The following is a 20,827-nucleotide window of genomic DNA, read 5'->3' on the forward strand; positions in this document are numbered from 1 at the left end:
AAAAACCTTTTTTACTTTCAAAAGAATCTCTTATTGGAGTTATACTACTTTTCACATAGGTTACTTTCATGTCAGTCGATTATCATGTTTTTCTTTCCTTGAAATCTTCCACATTGAATTTAAGAAATTCAATTACACCATTGAATTTAGCTTTAAAAAAGTTATAAACCAGGAAAAATATGTTTTTAATATTTATGTTTTGCATACTGTATTATGTAGTTATGTTTGTCTCAAATTACTTACTATTCTGCTATATGAACATCTTTCAATTATCCATTGGATTGCCCAAATTTTAATACTTCAGGTTAAAAAGAGTAAGTTTTTTATTTTCAGTGTGAACTGGGTGCCCAGAATTCTAGTTAGAACAGTAAAGGTGGGTAATAATACTGAAAATAAGCTAACTTTAAAAAGAAAAATTAAGCAGTTATTTTCTGTTTTACTTTGATAGAATTATTTGTTTCATATTTTTTAGAGACCAATGAGCACAGAACGTGATGTTATTTTGGAGACAAAAGGAAATAAAGGTGTCATAATTCTAAATCGTCCTAAAGCAATGAATTCCCTGACTTTGAGTATGATGCGAAAAGTATCCTCGCAGTTGAAGGTTCTGTAACTGTCTATTTTTATCTATAATTATCTGCTTATTTTAAATGTCTGTTATTAGGATTTACCTTTTTACATTTACTTTATTAAGGTATTAAAAATTGTTAGAATTTTCTTTTTCTTCCCATTAGTCATGGGATTGGGATCCTGCGGTGAAAATGGTCATAATTAAAGGTTTTGGTGGTCACGCATTTTGTGCTGGAGGAGATATGAGAAGTAAAGCATTTTCTTTGTTTAACATGTATTTTAAACTCTTTATAAAATTCATACCTATGAAACAAGGCGAACTTTGAACTCCAAAGTACATTTAGGCTTGCCAGATTTCTGAAATATTCAACCGGGATTCTGGAATGTCCCGCCCCCCCCCCTCCCTCTTGCGTCCTAAGTATTCAAAAGGATACACACCCATGGCCTGCTTTTAAAGTATTTCAGAGGGCAGTTTATTCTCAATGCTATGAGTAAATGGCTACTAATTATGAACCTGAAACAAGGGAAATAAAAAAAAGATACTTGCTGATAACTTTAAAATTTTTACCGCTTGCATGTTAATATTTACAATTTATTTTAGTAAGAGGAAAAGCTTTGAATGAGGAATAAAAAATTGAACATTAGTTACATTTACTTTTTATTGGCAATGACTCTTTTTACAAAGACTTTTTTGGTTTTAACCTTATATATAGATATCAATATACAGAAATATCTAGATATTAATATAGTCTATTTTGATATCTATGCATTGCGCTAAAACTAAATGAAATAAAAATATCTAACCAAGAAATGTAGTTTAAAGCAATGAAACTCCAATATAAAAAGCTAGGAAACCTAGAAATTATAATCTGGGACAAAACTTTGAATTTTTTTTTTTTTTTTTTTTTGGCGGTTTAAAATAACCAAAATAGCTACGATTTAATTCTAAATAATATTGCATCTATATTGCACGCAGAGTGACAAATTAATGGTTTTTGAGCCAGCTAGCACCACTTAAGGATTTATTACCAAAAGAGTACTCATGCATTTGTTCCATTAAAATCTATCAATTTGACGACAAAATGAGTTATTGTCTTTGCGAAAACACGTCGGTATAAATAACTTTTTAAAACTCTAAATAAGCCTCATTTTATAATCGTAAAATAGTACATCCTTCTTGGTGAAAACATTGCTTGCAGCAAATTTTGTTACACAACACTTAGTATCAGAAAGTACTTTGACAGAAGTCGATATTATTGAAAGAATTGCAGAAATACTTCCCGGATTCGTCATCATACCTTCCTTTACCGTAAACATAATTGCAAAAAAAAAAAAAAAACAAAAAAAACACCCTACTGTAAGTTTTTTAGCCACGATTTGACCTTAAAAGATCAGTTATGTTTGACTTAAATCGGTTCTTCTTGTGCAAAACATCAAGTTCATTCTTTCAGCTAAAGAATAAGCCGCGTCTGATCTCTCTACTCATTTAAATAAAACTACTGTAGTTCTAGGAAAACGGGTTAAAACGAAAACTTTAAATTTTATGTGGACCAAAATAATAGCTATGTCTCAGGGGGAAAAGTTTTAACTAAACCAATAAAATAGCTTTTGAGTACAGAATATTGGTTTTATATGGAATGAATAACTTTTAAAATCCAAGCAAAATATTTGGTCTTTAAATACACCTAACGACCCGCTTTTTTTTAACACTTTAACACTAGCGTTGTCGTGTGTATTTTAGCCTCGAGTGCAATTTTTTGTATCGCAGTTCAACTTACTCTGCTTCCTTTTGACAGCATTTGTCCATGCATATAAGGATGGAAATCTGAAGTTGGTGGAAGATACGTGTCGGGAAGCATATCAATTGGTTAACTTAATAGGTCTGTTTTTATTTTACTTTTGTTCATTTATTTTAAATTCACTTTTTTTTATTGATGTTAAAATTTTAAAGCAGATTCTGTTTTAAAAAGAACTAACGACCTGCGATGTGTTTTTTTTTTTTTTTTTTTTTTTTGTATTTTTAAAATGTGTACCAAACTTGATAATTGGTGGTTAATGCAAGATATAAGTTAGAAATATAATGCTAACTTCGTAATATCTCTAGTCAAGCTCATGGACTAAGCTGTTAAAATCTTAGGAAAGCATTTAAACATGGTACAATTAAGCTTCAAAATGGTTTAAGTTTGTAAATTAGACTTTTTAAGTAACATCTATCTCCAAAATATTTACATCATGCAGATTAAAATGTCTTGATAATAACCTTTTTTTATAATTTTTTTTTATCATGCTTTGTATAATGAATATTTAAAACAAACATGTCTGAAAAATATGCACAAAAAAGAAACTTTTCCGAGCAAAGAACGTTCAAAATTTGACCGAAAAAAGAAAATGTTTTTAACTCATTGAGTCTTGAAGTGAGTCTGTAACAGCAAATCACGGGACGCTGGAGCGTCCCGCCCCGCCAAGGAAACCAAGCGTCAGCAGCCAGCAGAAGCAAATCCACCGCCAAAGACGAAAGAAAATTAAAGCGACCAAGGAGATTACACGACAGAACAAGTTGGGGTTTTTTGGGTTTTTCACCCCTCTGTATCTCAGCCCCATGAAGACCCCCGGAGTGGATTTTTTGGTGCACTGAATCTCTAGTTACCCCTGACGCCGTAAACCAAAATACAATTCCCTGAACCATCAGGGGGAGGAGGTATTAAAGTTATAAAATCGCTGTTCAAAAAAGTTTTCGCTTTCTTTGACAGGGCTACAGCCCAGATGAAAAAAGGAATCAAGCTGAAATTTCGCACACACATTCCTTGTGCCCTACTGATGTGCCTTTTGTGCCATTTGACCCCTCCCCCTCCCCTCCCTCCTCGTTTTTACCCCCAAATTGTACCTTCCCGGGGTTTTATCACAGCCCCCCGGGAGGCTACGGTAATGATTTTTTGTATACATATTCTTGGGGGGCCATTGAGTACATAAACAAAAAATTCAACCCCCAGGGACATCATGGGCCGGAGTAATTGTAGTTTGAAAATCACTAATTTTCCCTAAATTCTTATGTACTTACTCTCAGCTCATAGGGTTTGTTTATCTCGGACTGCAATTGCAAAGTTAGGACAGATCTAACAGTTATTCCAAAGTTGTCTTAGGAAATCAAATTCAATCAAGACTAAAACGTATCCAACAGTTGCAACTAGACAATAAATCGCGGATATCACAAATTTGCCGCAGCGACTGCGCATGCGCGCAGACTTAGCTCATTGGACTTTCTGTTTTCAGATTCTATGTTGTTTGTTTATACTTAAGCAGAGAAACAAATTAATGAATGAGATTAGAATGCTGTCCTCCCCCCCCCCCCCCCCAAAGTTTTGCCGATACGAAATTTCCTTCCCTCTGTTTTTCAGTTTTGATATATTTATGGAGGGAAGAAATTTTAAATGTCGGCACGAAATTGGGGTTAAACCATTACAATATTTTATGTGACAAATTATATGAAACTGTACGCATATGAATAAGGCACATATAACTTTTTAATTGAAAGCGAAAAATAGCGCTTTTTTATTGGTTGGCTTACTTTCTAAATTAATGGATTTTTCACAAACAACACATAATGAATTGAAAATATATGAAACACGTGTGTGGATATCCGTGCTTTGCAGTAATTTGTTAGCTGAAAAAAGTTATGCAATTAATTTAAGCAAGACTTTTAATGAGCTTAGTCCGTGCGCAACATGCGCATTCGCTATGGCACATTTGGGATATCCGCGATTTGACATCGAATAAAGTTGTATAAATCTTCTGACACATTCAAATTTAAAATATTTGATGGCTTAGTTTTTTTTTTTTTTTTTTGCTTGGTGATAACAAGCGTTATTTCGTTATTTAAATGAACTTTTAAACAAAACTAGGTATTAAACAAGACAAAGACTTCTATCATGAAAAAGATAAATCACCAAACAATTAAAATTATCCCATAAAACGTAAAATAATCCACGATTTAATTAAAAATGTAATCAAACAAAAAGTGAAAAGCTAGATTAAAATAGCCCTCAAGCTGTAAAACATTTAAAGAAACCTTCATGAAAATGTTGAATAATCTGTCGAATAAAGAAACTAATAGAATTTATTGCGAAGTTGTAAAATACTCGAAAACAATATAATTTAAAATATAGTATTTTATTATCCAAGAAGTTTTCTTTGCCACAGAGAGGATACAAGGATTGCAATAAAATTTAAACCGCCCAATTCTCGCAAAATGAACATAGAATTTTAATAGTCAGAAAATAACTTGAAGTTCTCAATTCTAAAAATGCAGACAAAGTAATAATATCAATGCAAAAAGATGTGATATCTCATCAAAAACAACCCTGTTGTAAAAATTTCCCCGCCAAGAAAACCTTTAACTTTTCCGCACAAAAAAGAAAACCTGCATCCTAAACTTAGAAACCCTCAGCCATAAAAAGTTATGATATCTAGTTTGCCCGCCAAGTATCTGCCAAACTATCATCCTCCCTCTTCTCCCTTTTCATCACAGCTACTTCCATTAGAACCTCCTCCCACCTTCAACTCCTCAGAAATATGGATAGATCTTTTAAATTGTTTATCTTGTTTGGCGGGCAGCTTTTTACTCACCAAGCAACCACTTCACTTTGAAAAGCTTCCCGCCAAACAAGATAAACAATTTAAAAGATCTATTAATATTTCTGAGGAGTTGAAGGTGGGAGGAGGTTCTAATGGAAGTAGCTGTGATGAAAAGGAAGAAGAGGGAGGATGATAGCTTGGTAGATACTTGGCGGGCAAACTAGATATCATAACTTTTTAATGGCTGAGGGTTTTTAGGATGCAGGTTTTCTTTTTTGTGCGAAAAAGTTAAAGGTTTTCTTGGTGGGGAAATTTTTACAACAGGGTTGTTTTTGATGAGATAACACTTTTCAGCGAAAAGAGAAACATGTTTTCACACCGCTCTTGCTGTTCCTTAAATAAAATGATCACTTAATTCTAATGAACGCTCAGGTTGATTGTTCATTAATATGCCTTAAGAGTAGATTTTATGAATTTCGTTTTATCTCAAGTAAATTGAAGAGATACTTTTCCTTACTAGTTCCTGTCTCAAGCAATATTCTTTTGTTTTCAATGAAACATTTTACACTATACTAGATGATCTGGCTATGGGAAACCCATTTAGCCTCCATCTTAGTGATAGGGGAGACTAGGATAATGGCAGTCAATTAAGGGAGAAAGAATATAAAACTGTACTTTGTGTTAAATTTGAAATGCAATCATGCAAAATTGCTTACATATAGTATAGTTTACCTATTAAAGACCTAAATTGAGCCTTAACTAATCTTACCTGTTGGAAAAATTAAAAATATTGCAAAATCAACTTTAACCTCAACCCTGGGGTAATACCAGTCAATAATGTCATTTACTACTTAATGGTTGTAAAATAAGAAATATGACGATTTTCAATAACCTAAGCACGTTAAACTGACATATTTATGTTTATTTTAGTACATAAGTCCGCTTTTTACAGATTACAAACATGAATTGAAAGTATAGACACAATATGAAGTCAATTATTTAAAAAATAAATAAAAAACTTTCCATGATTAAAAAGGGATTACAGATATAAGGGCAGTGCCAACACAAGTCTATGAGCTTTTAGAAGTTTAAGTTAGTTTTAATTTCCAGAGCGCATGTCACATAAATACCTCTCGGGGGGCGCCGCCATTACCCCAAGTGTGGTGACCGCCATTACCCCAACCGCATGTTTTCATTTAACGGCTAAAAAAAACAAATAAAAATTCTTAAAACGTTAACAACATAAACTAATAATAAGAGTAGACCGAGCTATGTCAACCCTTTTGCTGCTCACGAACCAAACCATGTGACTAATGGGTATCCTAGCAACGGCAAGTGTTGATCGTAGCAGACGACGACGTCTTCCATATCTAAAGAAATTATGTTAGCCAAGCGCTAAGTTTATTTTCTTATTCATGACACCCAAGTGCAAGAAAAATGATTCACTATTGCTGCGCAATTCCCTGCATAGGAAAATATGTAAAAGCATTACCTGTAACATTTCACAAGTATGCAGTACTATTAATATTAAATTTTTTTTCATTTCTTGCAATTATTCTTTTCCGAGCCGTATTTCGATATGAAGTTCATAACTATTTCTATTAAATACTAAGTTATATCAGTGAAACTCATAGGAATACATTTTATACACTACTAGCATTCCCGTACCCGGCATTGCTCGGGTAATGGAATTAGCAGGGGTTAACAGTGCTTGGTGCACCTAGTTTCGAAAATCCCCTATAATAATTACTTATTACCTATAACTTTTTCTAATTTGGGGAGGATCCCGGGGACCCTGGACTCCTTATATATATATGCCCTTATCCTTAACTGATCTTTAACTGTTATTAACGATCCTTTTAAAGTATTGATTATCTTTGCAAACACAGGTCATCCACATTTTATTGTTATACCTATGTTTAAGCTAGAACTTCTTTGTATACAACATTTTTAGTTTTTTTTCTGGTGCTAAAATTATTAAACTACTTGATGAACTGGCTTTGGAGCAAGCAACATAACATTGGTCGTGTGAAAAAAAGTCTTCTCTTAAATCGATCTCTGCTACTTTTAATGTCTGTCCTTGTGACTTATTAATGGTTATTGCAAAGCAAACTTTAACAAGAAACTGCACTCTTCTAAATTCAAAAGGATAGTCCGCCTGTGATGATGTTCTTAAAAACTTCGTTTAAGTTTTGAAAAAATAAAAGCAAAAGACAGAAACATTATGATTTGACTTGTGAAAAGCCTCGAAGAATCACGTGAGAAACAAAAACAATATCAAATTTATAGTTCGCTATCGACCAAAAGTTGAGATGAAGTACTGAATAATGATTTGAATGGAGGAAAGCCATCGAAAATAAGGGATTTGAATTTCAATGACAGGTTTTTAATTTCGCAGAAATTAAGGGGTTTTAATTAATTTCTCCCGAACTAATTGAGATTTCGAAAAATCCTTTCTTAGTGGTTACTTTTGTAATCATGCGGACATGCCTGCCAAATTTCAAGTCTGAAGCTTCAGCGGTTTCGGCTGTGCGTTGATATATATATATATATATATATATATATATATATATATATATATATATATATATATATATATATATATATATATATGTATATATATATGTTATCTCAGGACATTGATTTTTATATATTAAGATTTTGCTAACTTCTGAAGGTATTTTTTTTATCCTCAGATAAGTGAAATGCATTTTAAAAAGGTTTTTAAGTGTTAGCAAGTTAGTCTTAATGTTGGCGACAATTTTTTTCCACCAATTTGAACGATCCCCTTTTCAAAATGAAAACAATCTTGATTTTTAGTTTGCTCTTTTACGTACACATACTATTTTTAAATAATTCGTATTTCTATGTTGAAATTTTAAAATTTTCGGGATTGTCAAATTCGATCCCTCTTAATTTGTATTGATATCCGTTAAAGAGTGCTTTTACGTTATTTACACAGTTTAAATACCAAACTCGTTTTGAGAAGACAACCTATTTTTATGATATTGATTTAAGAATGTAAAGGGGGAAAATAATTCAGTGTTTAGTTTACTACAGTGGCGGAATTCTAAATTGGCTACTATCTAGTATAGTTTACGGCGGACAACTTCCATAGACAGCAACTTTTTGAAATTCTAAATTCCTTCGGCATTCATTAGAAACGTAGTGTCCCCTAATTTATTTCACTATTGCAAGAAATGTAGTATAGGCAGTATGTTTCAGCATAATATACACGGCAACTTGTTTCAACTTGTTTGCAGCGAATACTTTTATTCAACACATAACGTTACATTTAAAATGATCAGTTCCAAATGAAATAAAAATTACTGAAAACTGTTATCTAAATTCGGTTTTAAAATAAATGTGGAGTGCCAAATTATAGATAATCCTGCCATCTAGCAACCACGCTGCCAAAGTTTTCGCCAAACCCCCACACCAGTCACAAGATACATGTTTGAACCAATTTTCTTCATCAGCAAGAATGAGAAAGCTCGGTCTATTCTTATTATTAGTCTATGGTTAACAAAACACTACGTGATACAACAATGTGGGCTACCTTGTTCTTATAAGATCAGTCTCCTTCCAAGAAAGGTAAACAGAGGTTAAACTGTTTCAAAACTAGTTTCAATTTTATGTTCGCTAAGTTGATGACTGTTTTGTTTTTCATGTACTAAACTTAGTGTTGGTGAAGCTGTATCTATTTTAAACTCCGTATATCCTCATATTAAATTCCCGTATGATTCAGAACACAATAACTGTTGTTCATTTCTTGATGTTCTCGCTCCTCGAACTGAGTCCGGTTGTTAAACTACTGTTTATCGCAAACGTTTTACTGTTTAATTACCTCCTCTTATAAACAATCGCCTCATCCACGTAATCTCTACATAGTATAAAATGAAGTCCCCAAAAAGCGTCTGTGTGTTTGAACTCGCAAAACTCGAGAACTAACCGGCCGATTGCGCTGAAATTTTCACAGTTGGTTCCTTTGAGTCCTGAAAAGGTTTGCAGACCAGTTCGAATAAAATTCGATGAATAGTTCTTTTTTTATTCCAATTTACGTCCAATTTACACATAAATTCTCAAATATGGGGGTGATTAAGTACTTGCACATATTAATATTACATATCGTTAGAAAGGGTAGAATTTTCCGCGTTCTACGTAATTTGTTTCAATGCTCTAACTTTATTACGGCGGGAGTTATTTGCGTTTTTAGCTGAAATTTAGGCACTACTTTCCTCATTAAATAAATCAATAAAAAGTGAAGGAATTGTCTCACAGCCTTCTTTTTGACGTCATTCGAAAAAGCGACCTTTTTTACTCTAGATCTAACTCGACCCATGGTCGAAAAATAAGCTTTTATCTCGAAAGGAAAAAAAGTTACAAGCCTTTTTAAATCAAGTTTAAGAAATCTCGATTCCATTCAAATTGTGAACCATTTTCTTTCGTATTTTAATTCCTTAAACTTATTTTATTTTGTGTTTCCATGGTTACGCATTTTAAATCTATCTTTCTGGATTTAATTTCTTAAAAGTATTTTAATATCTGTCGTCAATGTTTGGGGGGGGGGGACATCATGATGTTTTTCTTTTATTTATTTATTTTGTACGCCTGATTGTTGAATATACGTCACTTGACACAATTTTTATTTTCAAGGTAGACCGGGCAAAGCCGGGCAACGCAGCTAGTCAAAAATATTTTGATTTTATTTCTTTTGTCTGTCGCGCTATTAAGACTCGTTTTTCACCGAAACTTATTAATGCAGAAAGACTTATAGCAGTGGCAAATTGATACAGATAATCTGCCTGCTAAGACTGATTCTAATTGTAAAAAGTGTTCCAAAGTAATATTCTTAACAGTACTTTCGTTTACTATAATTTGATTGCTTTGCCATTATTTTCTTCTGTTAGTTTTCAGGTTACTAATATTCTTAAGGTTTTTCAATTCCAGGTGACGTTTTCTCCAATAATAAACTTTTGTTATCGCCTGTTAAGGATCCTATTAATCCTCTTAATTGATGTGGAACTTATAAAATAAATTGCAATTGCGATCTTGCTTTTGTTGGACAGACCCGTCGTTCTTTGAAATTTCGCTTAAATGAGCATAACAATTCCGTGAAAAAACAATATTTGGATATGTCTAGTATTGCTCAAAACTGCTGGGAATCAAATCACTCTTTTGATATTAACTTTTATAAAATTATTTAGAAACACCTTAATTCGTCACATCTTGTTTTTTGGGAGTCTTTTCAGTCTGAAGAATTTCTAATCTACTAGCGGTGTCCCAAAAAAATCATAAACATTTACAAAATTAAGATTTTACTTGCCAAGTAACAACAAAAACAACAAAAATGTATCCAAAATGCCAAAAATTCCATTATTAGCAAGTGTTTACGAACTTTTGGGACGGCCTAGTAGACAACAATTTTATTGCAACTCCGCACTTTTCTGCAGTTTGGCGACCTTGCGTCTAATCAGTTCCTCCCCCCCCCCTTTTCTTCGAACTCCTATAGTTTTAGTCATACGGATATTGTTGTTGTGTCTTATTTAATTGTTTTATTAGTCTTTACGTTTTCATTTCTTGTTTTACTTTATACGGTTTGGGGTCAAAATGTCGCCACCGAAATGTCGCGGGACAAAATGTCGCGGCCAAAATGTCGCCGTTCCAAAATGTCGCCGGGCCAAAATGTCGCCGATCCAAAATGTCGCCGGTCCAAAATGTCGCCGGGCCAAAATGTCGCCATGCCAAAATGTCGCCGGGTCAAAATGTCGCCGGGCCAAAATATTGCCGATCCAAAATGTCGCCGGGACAAAATGTCGCCTGTCCAAAATGTCGCCTGTCCAAAATGTCGCCTGTCCACAATGTCGCCGGTCCAAAATGTCGTCGGTCCAAAATGTCGTCGGTCCAAAATGTCGCCGGCCCAAAATGTCGCCGGGCCAAAATATTGCCGATCCAAAATGTCGCCGGTCCAAAATGTCGCCGGGCTAAAACGTCGCCTGTCCAAAATGTCGCCGGGCCAAAATGTCGCCTGTCCAAAATGTTGTAGATAAAAAAATTCGTTTATTCAGTTGGTAAGAAAAATTTAAATGTACAAAAACGATGTTTAACACCAAATTTGCAGAATAAATGGTTTCTGCCTTTAATGAATGTCTCCGTTAAAAATGGGACTGGACTAACTGAGTTTCATGATAAATTCTAAAAAGATTATTCCGTTTTGATTCGCAACTCTCGGCTGTTTTTCAGCAAACAAATAGAATACAAGTGTTACGTTATCTTATTTCTTGTGACTCGCTATCTACCAACTGTAAAACGTTCTGACGGCGTTCAGTTCTGACGTTCGCTAAATTATTTTAAACTTTTCTTCAAGAATAGTGTGCGTTTGTATGTGACCGATTTTTTGTGGACATTCTTTGTCAAAACCTGTAGTAAGAATTCGAACGATACCCGCAAGTACCCATATATGATTTAGGGCTGCGTGGTTTATTGCGTCAATTCGTTCAAGATAGTGGAGTAACTGAACATTTTCATCGATATGCGTGACTGTCATTGCTCAAAAAATGATGAACGGAATCAAATAAAATGTTAGGAAGCAGCAGGGGGACAGATTTTGGGCTCAATAACACCAGAGGGTGGAGCAATCGAATGTTTTTTCCTTTCTTTTTTATTATCTGTGATTGATATATCTCAAAAAGTAATACAGTAGACCATCGTTTTCAGCGGGTTTCTTTTACGCGGTTTCGATTATACGCGGTTGAAGATTTGACACCTTTATTTTATTTACGCAGATGAGTTTCGGTTTTACGCAGATGCGGCAATGCAAACAGGTAACATTTTCCTCTCTTTCAAAACCCAAGCTCCTAAAGATTGCAGATTACACGTAACTAACTGCATTTTGGCGTGCTAATAATCGAACTTGGGTCCTTGGAGACATTTTATGCGATTGGTTCCAGTGCTTTTTCCATCAGAAGTAAAGTGATTAAACTCACACAGTTCAGAACTCACTGGAAGAAGAGCTTTTAGGAGTGACAAAGGAGGTCAATACCAACGCGGATACCGACTCCGGTGACACACAACCAAAAACGCTCACATTGAAAATTTTCGAACCATCCGTAGACAATAGGAATGATCTTTCTGATTTGTTAGTGAAAGAAGATTCTATCATGGAAATGACGCAAGTGATCATGGATGAGTTAATGCTAAGCAAAGAATTGAAGGAAAAATTCTTAATGACTACCAAAAAACTATCATAGTCAGCTCTTCTTCATAAACAGAACACGAAATTAGTTTGTTTTCTTTATGCATATTGTGCATAAAAATTGATATAAGTACACATTAAACTTATTATACAATTAGTCATCACTAGAATGAAGTATTTTTTTATCTACGGAACCTAATCCCTATTTTGACACTAATTTTAGGTCTCAATTTACGCGGTTTCGATTTACGCAGCATTTCCATGGAACATAACCCCCGCGTAAAACGAGGGTCTACTGTACAAGGGTTAAGACAAAATTTGGTCTACAGGAATATCTTAAAGGGCGAGTTGCTCATTTATTTTTGGCTTCAGTCATCCCAAAAGGATGGATCACAGAATAATTTTTATCGTTTTATGTGACTGCTATGTCTCAAGAAGTAATGCGAGGATTCATACAAAAATGTAGTATACAAGTGAAATTAAACGAAAACAAGCCTTATTTTTGTTCTAAGTTGACTTTCGTAATCGTTTACGTGAGTCACTGTAATTAAATAAACAATGAAAAATATACTGAATTTATATATGAGAGGTTGAGCATGATATCAATAAAATCTAAATTAGCCGTGTATTCCTCTCGTTTTTGTAGCACTTTAACTAGCGTGAGTGTTAAATAAAACTGAGTTTGCATTCTTATATAATTTGCGTAGTAAAAATTCACTAATTAAAACAGCAATTTTTTCTGAGAGAGAAAAACTTATTTGTTTATTATTATTATTATCGATATTCTTTTCTTTCTGAATTACCAAGCTATATTGAGCTGGAACTATTACTTTTTGAAACTCATTTTAAAAATAAGTCTAGGTCAAAATTGATCTGAATAATCTCATTGATATCAGTTATTTCACCCTACATTATGAAATTTTTTCTTTTCTATTTAAAATTGGAAAATGTGATTAGCTGACAAGCGCTACTTCGCATGCATGAAAGTATCCTCTTGAAAACCTTCAATAAAATAGCCCGTTCTGAAATTGTCCCTTGATGTTCTATTGAATATATAAATTTCATGAATGTTGAGAATTGAAAATATTTGTCATCGCGTAGAGTTTTTCAAAAATCTGAGTGAAAGACACCTGTTTTAGCAGTTACGGGTTTCATTGATTTCAAAAGATTTGACGGTGAACATTTCGACGTAATTTCAGAATTTTACTCATAAGAGATAGGAGTTCCCACGGCAGTTTTGATCTTACTTTAACCAACGTATATCTCACTGAAAACGTAGTTTTTTTTTTTTTTTTTTTTTTTTTTTACAGTTCTTAGGGTAATGTTGATAAAGCTATGAGAAAATTAAATTTCATTAAGATACTTTTCTACTTTATTTCCACCCTGGCCCGTGATTTCGAATTTTTCCAGTGAAAGGGGAGAGGGAGGATAACGGGCGTATGTATTACCAATGCAAATTTCATAGGATTGCTATAAAAACCACTCCCACTTGTATATAAAAAAAAATTTCAAAGTCGAGGGCCATTCCGCCTGATCCCCTAAATGACTGACCTGTCGCTACCGTAATAATATGCTAGAGTGAAGGAGCTATTTGTTTTTACTTCATTACGCCAAAAAATACAAACCGCCTATTATCTTGCCATATTCAAATTGCGCCTCACTATTCTTTCATTCGCGTTTAGAACAGTTTAGTTTTACTTCCATACCAATTTTTTGTCTGAATCCTTGCGTTACATCTTGATCCTTTATGTTACATCTTGAGTATTATTATTAATCAGATTAAACGAGAAAGAGAATTCCGTTGCAGCAGCCTTTCACATGTTTACGTTTGTAATAGTATACAGAAAAACGTATGTTTTTCTGAAAACTATTAATTTTCTGGAATTAATCTGATGTTTACAAATTAAGACAGGAGAAAAAGTTTGTAATTTTTGAAGGAACTTACTTTGAAAGGCAATTAATATTCTTTCGCAACTTTTATGCTGGAAAGCATCGACGTACATTTAAATTTTTCGTACAAATTGAACTAGCGAATTTTAGGCCGGCGACATTTTGGACCGGCGACATTTTGGACTGGCGACATTTTGGGCCGGCGACATTTTGGGACGGCGACATTTTGGACCGGAGACATTTTGGACTGGCGACATTTTGGGCCGGCGACATTTTGGACCGGCGACATTTTGTTCCGGCGACATTTTGGACTGGCGACATTTCGGGCCGGCGACATTGTGGACCGGCGACATTTTGGAGTGGCGACATTTTGGGCCGGCGACATTTTGGGCCGGCGACATTTTGGGCCGGCGACATTTTGGCCGCGACATTTTGTCACGCCAAAAAATACAAACCGCCTATTATCTTGCCATATTCAAATTGCGCCTCACTATTCTTTCATTCGCGTTTAGAACAGTTTAGTTTTACTTCCATACCAATTTTTTGTCTGAATCCTTGCGTTACATCTTGATCCTTTATGTTACATCTTGAGTATTATTATTAATCAGATTAAACGAGAAAGAGAATTCCGTTGCAGCAGCCTTTCACATGTTTACGTTTGTAATAGTATACAGAAAAACGTATGTTTTTCTGAAAACTATTAATTTTCTGGAATTAATCTGATGTTTACAAATTAAGACAGGAGAAAAAGTTTGTAATTTTTGAAGGAACTTACTTTGAAAGGCAATTAATATTCTTTCGCAACTTTTATGCTGGAAAGCATCGACGTACATTTAAATTTTTCGTACAAATTGAACTAGCGAATTTTAGGCCGGCGACATTTTGGACCGGCGACATTTTGGACTGGCGACATTTTGGGCCGGCGACATTTTGGGACGGCGACATTTTGGACCGGAGACATTTTGGACTGGCGACATTTTGGGCCGGCGACATTTTGGACCGGCGACATTTTGTTCCGGCGACATTTTGGACTGGCGACATTTCGGGCCGGCGACATTGTGGACCGGCGACATTTTGGAGTGGCGACATTTTGGGCCGGCGACATTTTGGGCCGGCGACATTTTGGGCCGGCGACATTTTGGCCGCGACATTTTGTCCCGCGACATTTTGGCCGCGACATTTTGGGCGTATACCACTTTATACATATTTTGCAATTTTGATTTGCTGTTTTCCCAACATTCTTCAGGTATTTCCTGTGTTTTCTTACTTTCGCTAAATGAGACAATTAAATAGTTAAAATTTTTCTAACATGACATTTATAGCTAATTAAATAATTAGCGGTGTCATTTTGTCAGAAATTTTTTTTACAATATTCTTGGAGAAATTTATTTCTTAGCGGGTTTTTTTTTTCCTCGAAGGAAATCATGTAATAAATTTCGAATGTGAGTTCCATTTTATCTTGTTTGTTTTGTTAATTTGCTATTTTTGCTATCTAAACTTTCTGCTGCTCTTGTTATTTTTACCGGATGTATTTACATCCGGTAGCTCACTATTTTGCATTGAAAATAGGATTCTCTGAAACCTCAAAACACATGTCGCTGATCTGCTAATTTGTCCCATAAAATATTGTTGATTTCATTTTACTTCTCTGCACAAAGGCACTTATTTATTTTTTACTTATGTTAAGATTTTTTGACCTTTTAAAAATTGAACGAAAGATTGTTCAAATCAGAAAGTGTAATCAATCTTAATAAGGGGCCCTCGCCGAAATCTTTCGAATGAAAAAATGTTCGAATTAAAATATTCATTAAATAGTTTTTAGGGGGCTGGACGAGGGGGCAGACAGACACACCGACACACATTTACTCCATTTCAAAATCCCACTTTTGAATTTTTAATTTTTAAATTATTTTATTTATTTATTTATTCATTTCCATTTACAGTGGCTCCCAAAAGTCTTCGTACACCTTCGACTTTCAACGAAATGGCCCCAATTCATTGGTTAGAATTAATATTTAAGAATAGATATTTAATTATAAGATCTATGATCAATTTTCAACAAAACTACATGAAATTTTTTTAAAAAATATTAAAACTGAATTTTTTTAAAATCAAAAACCAAAAAGTGCCGGAAATTTTATCTCACAAAAGTCTTCGTACACTTTATAAAATGTCTATATATTATGGAATAATCTAACTTTTGATTAAGTTATTAATTAGTAGAATATCATACAGTATTCATAACAACTTTTAAACGTCTGGGAATAGATTTCATTCTTTTTCTTTCTTTTTTGCGTAATTTCTGAGTAAGTGTTCATCCACACTTTGAGTCTTACTGTTTCTAGCTCTATTTTGGTTTTAAAGCCCTATTTTCGTAATCTAGCCTCCAGATATCTCTAAATACGTTACATTAAGTTAAAATCTGGAGATTGAGGGAGTATTTTCTAAACTTTAGGACAATTTTTGAGGCACTAGACGCAAACGTTGAAAACCGTGTGCTTCTTATCGTTATCTTGATAAAAAAGAAAGTTGTTTCCAATAACCAAATTTTTGGCTAAGAGTTCAAAATTGGTTTCTAAAATATTTAAAGGAACATGATGATTCATTATTTCATCAAAAAACTCCAAACTACCAAGTCCTGATGCTGATATGCACCCTCACACTAAAACACCTCTACCGTCCTGATTAACTGATCCAACTAAGTTCTTAAGATTAAGTTCCTAATTTTTTCTTCTACTTACAATTATACAACAATTTAACCAAAAATGTTGAATTAATTTTTATCTGTAAGTAAGACGTAATTCTAAAACGCTTTGAGCTTATTTATTATTGATTTTGCGACGGAAAGTGTAAGCTTTCAGTTTTTCGCGCGACCAAGAAAATTTCTGCGGGAAGAGGTCCCATTTAATCCAGCTAATCAGAGAACTTGGCGAACAATTTTAGGTGAAAATTAAATGTAAAATGTTTCATTTAACTTTGCAGAAACTTTTACAGCACTCAAATGTGTATTTTTCATAAATTTTTTAACTTTAAATCTCCGATTACGTTTTGTCAACTTTGCCGCTTGACCTTTTCTTACCTTGTTTTCGGTCCGATTTCTTTCTTTAAAGCATTTTATCAAGCACTTTACTATACAAACAAATAAAGTAACTACATTAGAGACATTTCAAACCAATTTACCGCTACTGTGGGGAAAAAATTCAAATTTTGAATGGTGTTTGCGGTTTTTTATGAATACCAGCCATTTTATAGTAATAAGCGCAGTATTAAGGAATAAATAAAAAAAAATTAAAGCCAAATGACTTATAAGGGTCAACACAATGCAAAAATATTAATAAATTGACATATGATAATTTTAATCATGAATTTATTCGAAAATATTTGAGTGTACGAGGACTTTTGTGGCATGTTATTTCCCTGTTTCTTCGTTTTCTGACCCATTTCAAAAAGAAGATCCGTCAATATTTTGAAAAAACCAATGGGTTGTATTTAGAATGACATAGGAATGATGTGGAAAAATATTGGACTTCATATTCGAATTCAGTTTCGAGTTATTTTGGTTTTATTAAAAAATTTCAGTGTGTACGATCACTTTTGGGAGCCACTGTATTTATTTTTTAGCGATATTTTAAAGATGCATTAAGCCATATTTATTTATTTATTAATATTATTATTATTATTATTATTATTTGACTTTTATAGGAAAATTAGGTAAAAAAAATGATTCATTTTAAGACATAGTTTATTCAAGAAATATGAATGTCTGATTAAACTTTTATAGGTCAAAAAATTTACCACTTAATAATTTCATTTTCCCCTTATTATTAGACACATTGAAAACTCCATACGTTGCACTTATTGATGGAATAACAATGGGAATGGTAAGTTAACTAATAGTTTCCTCATTATATGTATTTTTTACTAAATCTGTCTCTGTTTCTCACAAAGCTCAAAACTTACTTTATAAGTAAATAACTTAAGGGTTTCAGTTCGGCACCCTACGAGCTCTGATTAAAGATCCGAACCCGGAACCCGCCAATTTTGAACCCGATGCCGGCAAATGCTTGTTGAGTAGATGCGAAGTACATGTCAGTTAAACCCATACGTCGGAAAGCCCTGTGGTCAATCGCTGCAATAGTTAGACGCTGCGAGCTATACGTCAAAAATCAAAGGAAAACCGCAAAACTGTGACAAGAACATGCCACTTCTTTTGTCAGAGTGCCAATACTCGACAAGTTAAAAAGGCTTTCCATTTCGCATCAGATTCATCTGCAGTGGATCTTTTCCCACGTCGATCTCGAGGAAAATGAGATTGCGGACGCTTTGGCTAAGGTTCGTGCTTGTGCTCTGCATTCAGTATCCTTCACCTTTTTGAAGATTTTCTCAAAAACGTCACAGAAGAATAAGACTATTTGAACTATCCTCCCAGATCACCATTGGTATCAATGTCCTCGACTGGAGGATCCCCGGCTTTTGATTTTCATAAACAGGATCAAAGTATATACAGGATATGTATAGTCAAACTATGCTTATATGCAGTAGTTGATCACTGTTTAGTACACATATTTACACGTTCACTCTTCCCGTGACAATCTTGCTCTGACTGCCAGTGCTGATTCTCAGTTAGCCTTCTGGGAGTTCAAGTGGTTGCGCAATTGGGGTTTCCATAGTTGCGCAATTGGGATTCCTCCTTTTGCATGAACTGATCTGAAGAATTTATGGGTTTCCCACAGAGTATCCACGATTACGAGGAGTTTACGCCTTCGTTGATGATATACTAATAGCATCTAAAAATCCCGAAGAGCATCACCAACATTTGAAAAACATATTTTCAAAATTAGATGAATATGGTCGCTGTATTAACGTACAAAAGTGCATATTTGGTGTGTCAACTATAGACTTCTTAGGATTCAATCTTTCCGAAAACGGAATAAAACCTCTACCCGATAAAGTACATTGTATCCAAAATTTTCCAAAACCAGATACCTTAACCCAGTTGCGTAGATTTTTAGGTATGTTCAACTTTTAACGATATTTTATACTCAAAGCTGCGCATATACTTGCTCCTATAGTACAACTTTTAGAAGGACATACAAATAAAAAGAAATCTCATTCCAAAGTTCTCAAAGCTGCAGAACAACTTAAATGGAACGAAAAAGGAGAAAAAGCCTTTGTTGACGCGAAAAACGCGATTGCTAAAGATACTCTTTTGAGACATCCCATTCCAGGAGCTCAATTAAGCTTATATGTAGACGCCTCAGAGGTTGCTATAGGCGGAACCTTATCTCAACTATCGCATGAACTGTGGGAACCCATAGCCTTTTTCTCAATGAAACTAAACAAAAGTCAACAAAAATGGTCAACCTATGATAGGGAATTGTTCGCAATTTACTCTGCTATTAGAAAATTCAAACACATATTAGAGGGCAGAATTTTTGTAATATATACAGACCAAAAGCCACTAACTCATGCTTTTAAACAAAATCCAAATAAATGTTCCCCAAGACAACTACGCCATTTAGATTTCATTTCGCAGTACTCCACAGGCATTCGGCATGTGAAGGGTTCAGAAAATGTGGTATCAGATACACTCTCGCGAATTGAAATTGAGTCGATTACCAAAGCTGCAAATTTAAATTTTAAAGAGTTTGCAAATGCACAGAAAAGTGATCCAGAAACTCAAAAATTTCTGGAAGACAATACAACTTCTTTAAAATTGGAGTTCAAACCATGCCAAACTGCAGACTGCAATTTACTTTGTGATACTTCAACAGGTGTTCCACGTCCATTCGTTCCTGTTTCCTTTCGTAAACTAATATTTGATCATCTGCATAACATGGCACATCCAGGAATCGCAGCTTCAACCAAGCTCATCTGTGCGCGATATGTATGGCCTAATATGAAGTGCCAAATTAAGCAGTGGGTGCAGTGCTGTGAATCATGCCAAAAATCAAAAGTACACAGACACACCAAAATGCCTCAAGGTACATTTTCTCTTCCTGATGCAGGAGTCTCGCACATTCATGTCGATATCGTGGGTCCCTTGCCACCATCTGACGGTAAAACATACATTCTCACTATGATTGACCGCTTTTCCAGATGGCCAGAAGCAGTACCCATATCTGACATTAAAGCATTAACCCTATGCCGTGAAATATTCAACACTTGGATCTCTCGTTTCGGATGTCCATCGATAATAACTTCTGATCAAGGACCCCAGTTTCGCTCTTCAATGTTCACTGAATTTACTCGCTTACTGGGCACTCAAATGATCCGAACAACTAGTTATCATCCAATTGCAAATGGACTTGTCGAACGCTACTGGCATATAAAGTCTGCTTTAAAAGCTCATGAAAATACTGACAGATGGTCAGAACTAGGGCTGGGCGATACATCGATACATCGCAAAACACCGGTGTCAAGCAATCATCGCCACGCCGGTGTTTATATTTACTGTTCTTCCGATACACCGCGATTCCCGGTGAAACGCGATGTATCACGATACATCGTGATGCGCCGCGATGTTTCCAACGGCATCAGAACGTCTGAGCGAACCACGATGCTTGCGAAAGACCGCGTTCGTTGAAACACCGCGATGCG

General features: G+C 34.6%; 1 protein-coding gene across 5 annotated transcripts in view; it reads left to right on the forward strand.

Annotated features, from left to right (window-relative positions):
- The window catches only part of LOC129225924 (3-hydroxyisobutyryl-CoA hydrolase, mitochondrial-like), a 131,981-nt gene that overhangs the window by 18,212 nt on the left and 92,942 nt on the right, over positions 1–20,827 (forward strand). For 4 of the 5 annotated variants that reach the window (XM_054860462.1, XM_054860465.1, XM_054860461.1 and 1 more), the window contains 5 exons: positions 334–373; positions 473–604; positions 735–819; positions 2,367–2,450; positions 18,056–18,108. In XM_054860462.1, the coding sequence (XP_054716437.1) occupies positions 479–604; positions 735–819; positions 2,367–2,450; positions 18,056–18,108 (348 nt within the window). In that variant the 5' untranslated portion in view covers positions 334–373; positions 473–478. The remainder of the gene's footprint in view (positions 1–333; positions 374–472; positions 605–734; positions 820–2,366; positions 2,451–18,055; positions 18,109–20,827) is intronic. The other variant, XM_054860463.1, reaches the window with a different exon arrangement.

The sequence above is a fragment of the Uloborus diversus genome, chromosome 7 (genome assembly GCF_026930045.1).
Source record: "Uloborus diversus isolate 005 chromosome 7, Udiv.v.3.1, whole genome shotgun sequence".
Taxonomy (NCBI): domain Eukaryota; kingdom Metazoa; phylum Arthropoda; class Arachnida; order Araneae; family Uloboridae; genus Uloborus; species Uloborus diversus.